The sequence below is a fragment of the Gossypium arboreum genome, chromosome 6 (genome assembly GCF_025698485.1).
Source record: "Gossypium arboreum isolate Shixiya-1 chromosome 6, ASM2569848v2, whole genome shotgun sequence".
In the NCBI taxonomy this organism is placed as follows: domain Eukaryota; kingdom Viridiplantae; phylum Streptophyta; class Magnoliopsida; order Malvales; family Malvaceae; genus Gossypium; species Gossypium arboreum.
In genome coordinates, this window is record NC_069075.1 from 37594280 (window position 1) to 37605396 (window position 11117).

The 11117-nt window shown below is 32.6% G+C and overlaps 2 protein-coding genes across 2 annotated transcripts; both read left to right on the forward strand.

Moving 5' to 3' along the window:
- Positions 1-1364: 1364 nt before the first annotated feature.
- Positions 1365-2625, forward strand: LOC128294172 (transcription factor VOZ1-like). The gene is made up of 3 exons (XM_053030171.1): positions 1365-1644; positions 2082-2345; positions 2501-2625. Exons 2-3 carry the CDS (start codon positions 2118-2120, stop codon positions 2504-2506), a joined length of 234 nt encoding a protein of 77 aa, XP_052886131.1. The 5' UTR covers positions 1365-1644; positions 2082-2117; the 3' UTR covers positions 2507-2625.
- LOC108454178 (transcription factor VOZ1) lies at positions 2543-5937 on the forward strand (the record flags this gene model as incomplete). The annotated part of the gene is given in 3 exon segments (XM_017752546.2): positions 2543-2710; positions 4492-5014; positions 5149-5937. Coding segments are annotated over 3 exon segments (1233 nt in total), but the record flags the coding sequence as incomplete, so codon positions are not given.
- Between the last annotated feature and the right edge of the window lie 5180 nt (positions 5938-11117).

An 11117-nucleotide genomic window follows, 5' to 3' on the forward strand; every position in this document is an offset into this window, starting at 1 on the left:
GAATAGAAACTATAATAATGTAAATTGAAAAACAAAAAAAATCAGAAAATTAGCAGTTGAAACAAGGATTTGATTTGAAAAAATATAGAACCCAATTTTAATTCAATTTTGAATAGGTAAATAACCAAATTATAAGTAACGATGGGTATAGTTTATTTCTTTATTTCAACTGCTAATTTGAAGAGAGAGATCAATCTTTCACAAATATCCTTGATGGTAATTTTCTTCATTTAATAGAAGCCCAATCATGTTCTAATCGTCTGTTGATTAACTTTTCTCGCGTTAAGGCATAAGTATGCAGGGTGAATAAAACTTAATTCGATTTAAAAAATAAAAAAAAATTAAATTTCGAGTTAAACGAATCGAGTTATTTGAGTTATTCGAGTCAACTCGAATTTTTTTTTTAAATTTCGAGTTTGAATCAAGTTGAGTTTTTGAATTCGAATAATTCGAATAATTCGAATATCAAACTATAATATTTTACATTTTTACTCCAAACTCCCAAATTTTTTTACTTTTCCCTCAAAACTTTTACTCCTTCCCACTTTCCCCTAAAACTTTTACTCCTCTTCCATTCCAACCCCCAATCTATCCAAAATCTATTTCCCACCAAAATTTTGCTTTTACTTTTTCTCAAAATTTTACTTCCAAAAACCCTCAAAACTTTTTATTTTCCCCTCCAATTTTTACTCCCTCCCACTTTCCCCCTAAAATTTTTATATTATTTATATTATTTAATTGTTTAGTCATATTGAATATTTATATTAAAATTGAATTATTAATTATGCCACTAAATATTCATGTTAAAATTTTATATTGGTATCAATTTCACATTTTATCTTTAAAATAACTTTTATTAAAAAATCACATTTTACATTTAATATATTTTTAATTCCAAAATACATAGTGACAAGAATCTGAAGATAATTGAAATAACTAAGCAAGCAAAGAAGCTAACCCGTATATAAAAGATTAATAAATAAATTATGAGGTGATGAAAGTTAATAAAAATTTTGATTAAGGTGGATAAATTTTATTACGATGGATGACAGTGGTTACAAGGACTCAAAATTATTTTTTAAAATTTAACTCGAACAAATATATTTGATTTGATTCGATTCGAATTCCATCTCACTCGACTCGATTCAAAAAAATTTCAAATCAAATTAGGATGATAAAATATGATTCGTAAACTCGATTAACTCAAAATTTTTTCATTCGATTTGATTCGATTCGATTTGATCAAACGCTCATGCTGAATATATAGTACTTTTTTTTAAAAAAAAAATTCTAGACAAATGCTTTCTATTCAATCCCCATTTGATAAAAATGAATTAATTCTACCCAAAAAATAAAAATGAAATAAAAAGAACCTTCCTGTTGAGGATTTGGAAATAAATTTTTAGAAAAAACCAAATATGAAAAGAAAAAAAAAAGCATAGGCAAGGAGCATCTTTTTGTTTTAGTAATTTTCTTAGGCTGAATGAATAGTGAACTGTTTTGTTTCATCGAATATTTATTGTTCTCTCTTTATTGCAATTTCCCAGAACTTCCTTTTTCTTCATTTCTCTCAATCTACTTTTGTCTCCATACAAAGTTAAGAAGCCCCTGAGCATTTGATTCCTTCACGTTTAGCTTTCTAAGGTAACTCTTTCCATCTAATTTTATTCTACAATTTGTCTTTGATCCCATGCTGTCTTATTTTAATCTCAGTTTCTGTGTATTTTAGAAACTGGGTTGCTTTTCTTTTTACATATGGCTCAGATTTTATGGGTTTTTTTTTATATAATCATTTTCTAACTTTCCATGCTTATGGGACTTTAGTTTATATCGTTTGATGTAAATTTATGACTAATAATAGTTTATAGTTTGGTTTCCTTTTAATGGGAGTTATCTGTGGCAATCACAGCTTGTTTGATTCCAAAGGGAGGAATCTAACTACTTTTTTTTTTTTTTAGTCTTGTGATTACTGGAAACTGATATCTAGTTATAAATTTCTTGAAATAAGACTAGTGATTGTTGGATTCGGTTTCAGTCTGGATTGGATCTTAAATTGTCTTTTATTGCTTTTTTTATTGCAGGGTTTTGGTGGGAGTTGTTAAGGGTTGTTTATTCTAATGGGGAAAGGTTCAAAAAACAACTGCAAGTCAGCATCCCACAAGCTCTTCAAGGACAAGGCAAAGAACCGGGTGGATGATCTTCAGGGGATGTTCTTGGATCTGCAGTTTGCGAGGAAGGAGAGCCGTGGCATTGATGTTGCAGTCCTTGAGGAGCAACTCCATCAGATGCTCCGTGAATGGAAAGCTGAGCTCAATGAACCTTCTCCAGCTTCTTCATTGCAACAAGTTAGGACTGCATTCATTGGTTTAATTTGAATTAAATGTATAAATTTATGTCAGTGTGAGTTTGTGTGAATTGTGGTTTGTATATTGTTAGAAGGATTTCGTTTGGCTCTTAGAAAAGGTAACTAAGATCAATTCTTTTGAATTATGATCTCAAGGGGTGAAAATACTTTCCGAAATGTGTGGTCCTGAATTGGTGATCCTCTGATGATTTACAAGGTGGGAGTCTTGGTTCATTTTCATCGGACATTTGTCGCCTGTTGCAGCTTTGCGAGGAGGAAGATGATGCAACTAGCATATTAGTTGTGCCAAAGCCTGAGCCTAATGATCAAAGCCCGCAAGTAGGAGATATTGCTGCCTCCCAAGAGGTGATTTCTCTTTTTCATTGGATTCTCCCCCGGCTCTCTCCCCTTTGGGGAATTTGCATGATGGTTGACTGAAAACAAGGTTATTTAGTTTGCTTAGATCTACTTGAGCTTCAAGTTAAGTTGCCAAGGGCTGAAATTTCTTTATTGTTGGAAGGCATTTGGTTACCTCTTCTGTAGACAAAGGATTTGGCGCTGTATGGTTTTATATCATATGTTCAAAATTCGTTTTGAGTTTCTTGAACATGGCAAATGAGAGAAACAATGAAATTTTATGTTGTTCAATGATCGTCTCTAATTTGTTTTTCTCCTTAGAATGATTTTGCAGAATAGAGTAGGCTACTAAAATACGCTTGCTGTCCTCTTCTGGTTGAACTTTAATAGGGTTGTCATAAATAATGTCATTGGTTTCCTTAATAATAGCTAGGTGTTGCTGTGAAAAATTGAGGAGGATGTATGATATATAAATTTTTTGTTGAAACATTTTCAAATATTTATAGTGTTTCAATAACTATAAATGAAATTGTGTAATTAATTAAAAGTTAAATAATTATGTGTCTTTTTTAAAAAAATATTATTAAGAAAAGATAACTATTGAAAGATGTCTCTATGAAAGGAGATAAAAATTCCTGTTCATAGAAATGAGATTTCGTTTGAAAATCACACTAACAAGTTCTAATATTCTTTCTATCCTTCCTCCATTCTTTTAATATTATTAGATTAGTTTATAAAGAATTACTGCAGAAATTCTTTGTAGAAATATAAATTGATTAATGCTTAGTGGACTATTCTCCTTAGTGCAAAACACAAATAGTCATTTGTTTCCTTGTATCCTTCAGGTTAATTTGTTTGAAACTCTTTTGCACACTGAATATATGGGGATGAATATAGCTTTAAAGATAGTGACTTGATACACACCTTGGAGCCTTGTCTTTTTTGTTCATTTTCTGCTCGAATTCCGTTCTTGTGTTTGAGATTTGCCTCACCGGAGATTTGTCCTAATATAATTAACCAGCAGGATACATTATATTTTATTAGAGCGTTAAATATGTTTCATTGATTGCACACTCGATGAATAGGAACACAGGTATAGCGAGTGGATTTCATTTTTAAGTTATCTTCACACAGCACCAATAATCTCTTCTAATGAACATTTCTACCCTGTAATCTTCTTGTTAACATTTAGTTTTTAATTTATATCAATGTAATTGAGGTAAATTATTTTTCCTTTAGAATTGCCACTGATCTAATTGAGCCAATTTAGATGTTGATAGTATAGTTGGTTACTTTATAGATGCCTATCAAGTGGATTGCTTTACTGCCATCTTACTTTATGGGGATTAAATGATAAGACTGAGCTCGCTTGTTAGTCACATGGAGTGGGGGTTTGTAGTTTGGAATTATCATATGTGCAAATAAGGGGGACCAAGCTAATGGGCCTGAGTGGGGTGACCTAGAATGTGCTTCAGGGCTGCTTTCTCAGGTAGAGTTGGCAAGTTTCAGAAGTCGATGAAAATTTTCCCTAATTTTATTTGTATACTTTCCTCATATTAAGCTTTATTCGTACTTTAAAAACTAGATCTTGATTTGAGCTTACTGGGGCTTTAGTCTACCTTGTCTTGTTTGTACTTTTGCATTAAATTGTTATCTTTTCTAGATCAGAAGTTTATCTCCTTTGGTTTTTTATTAATTATATTTAATGTATGAGTTCCTATTTTTCTTTGGCATGTTATCATGTTGAGAAAGGCATTCACTTGCAAGATTTAATCAATATGTTTTTACAGCGTTACGCTGTGAATCAAGGGCAACATGAGTGTGGCTTTCCATTAGTTGATCAATGCAAAGAGTCACCTTCACAAGTGTGTACCATGTCAATTAACAGCTTGGAAGGGGCAATTTAATCGGAGTACCATTAGTTTGATTTGGATCAGGATTTTGAGCATTTCTACACTGGTTATAACGATACAGAGTTCTATAGGGAGGATGATGCCATGCCTCGTACTTATAGCTATCTACCAAGTAAATGCCCATCGCCATCCGCATTCTTAGGTCCAAAGTGTGCACTTTGGGATTGTCCAAGACCTACTCAAAGGTTGGGTGGGTGTCTGGACTATTGTAGTAGCTTTCATGCTGCTTTAGCAATGAATGAAGGGCCTCCTGGAATGGGCCCGGTTCTACGACCTGGTGGCATTGGTCTCAAGGATGGTCTGCTCTTTGCTGCTCTCAGTGCTAAGACACAAGGGAAAGATGCGGGTATACCAGAATGTCAAGGAGCTGCTACTGCAAAGTCTCTATGGAATGCTCCTGGTATGTCTTATCAGCAATGCTTTACTCGGTTCGATCGACAACTTTTATGAGAGGCAAGAGAATATATTCTCTAAGCATACACTATGTTCTTTATGACTTTGGTTAAATTAATTAATTTTTTGCTGTGATTGCAGAGCTCTTTGACCTTTTGGTTCTTGATGGTGAATTAATTAGGGAGTGGCTCTTTTTCGATAAGCCTCGAAGAGCATTTGAAAGTGGGAACAGAAAGCAGAGGTCTTTGCCGGATTACAATGGGCGTGGCTGGCACGAGTCGAGAAAGCAAGTCATGAATGAATTCGGAGGATTGAAGAGATCATACTATATGGATCCACAACCACTTAACCATTTTGAGTGGCACCTTTACGAATACGAGATCAATAAATGTGATGCTTGTGCCTTGTATCGGTTGGAATTGAAGCTTGTTGATGGAAAGAAAAGTGCAAAGGGAAAACCAGTGAATGATACAGTTTCCTATCAGCATAAACATATGGGAAGGCTCACTGACGGGTTCTCTTCTGAAAAGAAGTGTTGTTTCAAAGGAAGGACAAAGGTTAATGCTAAGATTGGTGTTGGGAATTTTTTTCCCACTGTAAATGCAGTGGTACCAATGAGTGAGAAGTTCGAGTACGGCCTGAGTGTGCAGTATAACTATGTGGGCAGCTATTATCTAACATAATATAAAGAATGCGGATTTGTATACGTCTGTTGAAGCATTTACAGTCATAGAAGGGATGGAGATTATGCATTTTTAGTAGTCTCTTTTTCTAGTTGATTATCAGAAAACCAAATTATGCACTTATTTTTGGTGACCGTAAATTTGTACAGTTAATTTGCACTTCAAAACAAGTAGCCCGTAGATCATCTCTCACATGCCATATTAGACAATCCAACCTTTGGAAGAAGTTTACTAGCAGCAGAAATAATTGTTTTTACATCAGTGCATTATTATACCTATTGTGTAATATCCTTTACCTGTTCTGACGCTGGAACATGGTACAAGGCATTACTAGACTTAACCGTTCACAACATGCAAAAATCAGGCTACAAAATTTCTTTTAATTCAAAACTTTTCATACACATGCATAATGTCCCATACACGGGTCTACAAAGCCCTAAACATGCATTGAAAGTAGTTAGAGATTAAACCGAGAACCTTAGAAAGTTTTAGGAAAACTTAGAAAATTTTTTTCCATCAAACAGGATCACACGCCCGTATGCCTTTGGCACACCCGTGTCCTCAGGCCATGTAACTCTCTGTTTATGACATCAGCATGCAAATTGTACCACACGGTCGGGCCACACGCCCGTGTCTTCAGGCCGTGTCCCTCACACGGTTGAGACGCACGATCGTGTCTCAACCTGTGTATTAGGCTATTTTCCAAGCCTTCATGTTACCCATAAGCCCTTACAACCTTATACATATTAAAACCACAAATCATGGCATCATTTTAGTGGTTGAACACTTTTTATTAAGACATGTTCATAACATTAACGTGTCTTCTTACATGTAATGCATCTACTCATGCAATACCAATTGTAGATTCCTTAATTCACATTCATAAGATTTGTCATTTTGATGATCACTTTTATCATTATACTATGGTTACCAACTTATCCATCAAGTACTCATGTTCAACCATTATCACATTGTTTTTATAACGTGCAATTACTATATGGCTATGACCACCTCAATTGGTCATAGAGCATACATTCAACACACATGTCATATTACCAACCATGCATGGCAAACAAACATAATCACATCATAAACATTAGACATGACAAGAATAACTAGGTTTACAAGCCATAATCAATATGAGCCACATCTCATGGCCATATACATATAACTCAATATAAGCCAATACATTTGGCCAAAGCATAATAACACATGTCAATAAACTAGATCCCTATACATGCCACTCACTTAAAATTTTTATTATATGCATCATTAATCCAAAGGTAGTGACTTGATAGTGTGATGCTGCCTCTGACGATCTCCAACCCCGAACTAACCTGACAAGCTAAAAGAAATGGAAAGGAGGGAGTAAGCTTCACGCTTAGTAAGTCCATATGAAAATAATAAGTGATTTATCAATATGCTTCTACCAATTCTTACAACATGATCTTAAGGTAATACTATCATAATTGCATTTTTTCCTATGTTCAGGTCAAATTGTTTTCTTAAGTCACAGTTACTAAATTATTTATACCTGGAGTTACGGAACTCCAAATTAAAATCTGCTAATTTTTGCAGAAACTAGACTCACATATATTCTTACCATAAAATTTTCAAAATTTTTAGTTTAGCCAATTAGTACAGTTTATTCTTCAAAGTCACCCATGTTCTGCTGTTTAACAGCTTCAACCTTTCTTTACTAAAAAATAATTATCTCCTCACACAGGATTCGAATGATATTACTGTTTGTTTATTTTGAAAATAAACTCATTAAGGATTCTAATCATATAAATTTTAATCCATAATTATTTTTTTACAATTTTTAATGATTTTCCCAAATCAGGACAGGGGATTTCGAAATTATTCTGACTCTGCCTCACAACAATTTAAATATTTCATAATATGAAACTTTTTTTCTTACACTGTTTCTTCTATGTGAAACTAGACTCATTAAAATTTAATTTCATATTTTATTTAGCCTCTAACTCAATTTCCACAATTTTTGGTGGATTTTCAAAGTCAGGCTACAACTGTTGTCCAAAACTGTTTTAGTGTAAATTGATGATACTAAGTTTATCACACATTATTAATTCATTTTCACCACATTGGTAAAGATACATATTTATGCATCATAAGAATAGACCTATAATCACAAGGTCATCACAAATCATTCTCATAGGCGTAAATTACCTATTTACATCTTCACCAAATGTGCATCATAAACCGAAATATTTCTCATGAGCTTAGCATACATACATGTTTTACTCAACATGCTCATATTCATTCCTTACTAATCATACAACATGAATTGAATTCACACCTCATCAATTTCATGTAAGTACCTGTACCACTCACAACTTAGCCATAAGCTTTATCATTTCGACTTAAACCTTAAATTTCCCGTTGAACCATTTGGAATACCACAAGATAATCACTAAGCCTCAAACATAGGGTACAATACCGATCCCATGTTCCAAATATGGTCTTACACTGGCTCACACATCTAAGTTGATGCCATGTCCTAGACAGGTCTTAAACTGACTTCCATATATCGAGGCTGATGCCATGTCCCAGATAGGTCTTACACTGGCTCTCATCTATCGGTGTCGATGCCATGTCTTAGACAAGTCTTACACTGACACATGTCAAGCTGATGCCATGTCCCAGACAGGTCTTACACTGGCTTGCGTATCTCGAGGCCGATATATGTCCCAGACATGTCTTACACTAGCTTTCGTCTCAATGCCGATGCATGTCCCAGACATGTCTTACACTGGCTTTCGTCTCAATGCCGATGCATGTCCCAGACATGTCTTACACTAGCACACATATCACCCAAATGTTATGGCATGATTATCCAATCTATTCCTAAGGTTCAACTGGGAGTTTATTATGATAAGTCTCATCATACCATTACTCATAGATGCATTCAAGCCTTATAAGCGAAATCAAACATTCAATGCATAATAACAATAGAGTTGTAATATTTACACACAACTTACTTGTTTCAATGGAATGTCATATTCCATCAAATTTCTAATGTAGTCAATCATCACAAAAATGTTATTAACATTTGACATCACTTTCTCATACATAACCCCATCAACATATAATTAAATACAATCATAGCAAAATAGATTTCAAGTATATTAACAATAACATGGATAACATGTTTATTTAGTCACATGGACTTACCTCAAATGCAATTTCGGCTAATTACTCTATTTTAGTCCATAACCTCGTACTTTCCGATTTAAACTCAAATCTCGATTTTCTTGATCTAACATAATAAAATTCACTCATTTAATCATTACATTAATTAAAATATTCTATAATTCATAATTTTGCATAATGACCATTTTGCCCTTAGACTTTACAAAAATTACGATTTTGACCTTAGGCTCGTAAATCGATTTTTATCGAATTTTCTCCTTTACCAAGCCTAGCCGAATTCTTTTTATAACTATAGCAACTCACAATTTCAATTATTTCATACATTTACAACTTATTTTACAACTTTACAAAATATCCCTTTTTAGGTGTTTTCATGCAAACTTCTTTCACAAAAGTTGTTTATTACACAACCATGACTTATTTTCTTCCATAATAATTCAGTAAACAATATGAGTTTTCACATGGAAAAACCCTAGACTCTCAACCATTTTGAAAAATAGTCCTCTCATTAGCTAGCTTATGCTACAAGGGTCCCCAAAGTACAAAAATCATCAGGAAAAGCCATCATAATCACTTACTTGTAAGGGATATAAGTTGCTGATATTTTTTGAACTTTCAAAACCCCCTCCTTGCTACCATTTTCGGTGGATGAAGAAGAAAGAAAAGATGACAACGTTTTTCTTTTTGTTTTATTTTAATACCAAATAAGTCAACTAATACCCACTAATTTTGACTTCAGTTTCTTTGTCTCTATGGCCAGCCAAGTCTTTCCTAAAGGTCTATTTGCTCTTTAAAGACCCCTATTTATGGTTCTCTAGCTATTTAACACATTTAGCTTGCAAAGCAAAACTTTTTCCCTTTATGCGATTTAGTCATTTTTCTCAATTAAGCTCATAATCGCTAAAATTAATTCACCAAAATTTTCATGTACTTATATAATCATGCTATGACACATAAAATAATATTAAAAATACTTACTCTGGCCTCAGAATAGTGGTTTCGAAACCACTGTTTCAATTAGGCCCAAAATCGGGCTGTTACATATTGAGTCATAGTAACCAATGGAAGCTAATTTTCTTTTCTAGACCTTTGATATTGTATGCTAAATCTTTCGGTTTCTCATGAAAGATTTTTTTTTTTCGTAACTGAGTTACAATAAAATATATTTTGATTCAATGAGTGTTTGATGCTTTCTCAAAGTTATAATTTCAATTAAATGTAAGTTTTTGAATGTGATTAATAGGGATGTTATTACTTAAAAAGTTACTTTATATATATTAAAAATTAATATAGTTAATTTAGAACAACCATCATTTTTCTAACAAGCGAATGCTATTTTATAAAATTATTATTAACAAATATTTGAATTAAATATTTAATAATAATATTTTCAATAATCTTTATTCTTAGCAAATATTTGAATCAACCCACAATGTATAATCTTCTATGTTCTAATTGAATTTGTTAGATGAATACATTTGAAAAACAATTTGTATATTCACTCAATATTATGAAAATGTATAATTTACAAAGGAATAATTTTCGGTACAATGCCAGTGAAGTTTTTAAACTCTACAAGTAGCGTTAGAGGGTAGACAAGTGTCCTATAGGAGGTATAGTAAAATTTTAAAAAAATTATTAAAAAAAAAGGAAACACAACAATTTTTTTTAAGGATACTTGTGAAATAAAATAAAATAAAAAAGTACATTGTTAGTGTACCAAATACTAACCCATTTAAAAAGTACTCATGAAAATATATTTTTGTTATAAAATAAAAGGACAAAAAGTAAAGAACAAGAGAATGAGAAAGCAAAGAAAGAGCATATTTTATTGATCAATTGGAATATTTACAAAGTTTCTCCAAAGTCTCTATTTATAGGCATAAGAAGTATAAATGAAGAAGAGATTTACTTCTAATGACTATAAAAATATAAAGTACATTAAAACTTATCTTGATCTTGATGGACATCCACTTAATAAGATATTCATAACACTCCCCCTTGGATGTCCATTAATAGATAATGTGCCTCGTTAAAAACTTACTAATATAAAAACCTTGTCGGAAAAAAATCCTAGTGAAGGAAAAAGAGTACATATATCTATAATATACATATTATGCCGCCTCATTAAAAACCTTATTAGGAAAACCCAATGGGACAAAACCTTGGTTAAGGGAAAAAGAGTATAATGCTATTTACTCCCCTCACGAGAACATCATATACTTTATCATATTTCATATATTCAATCTTGAA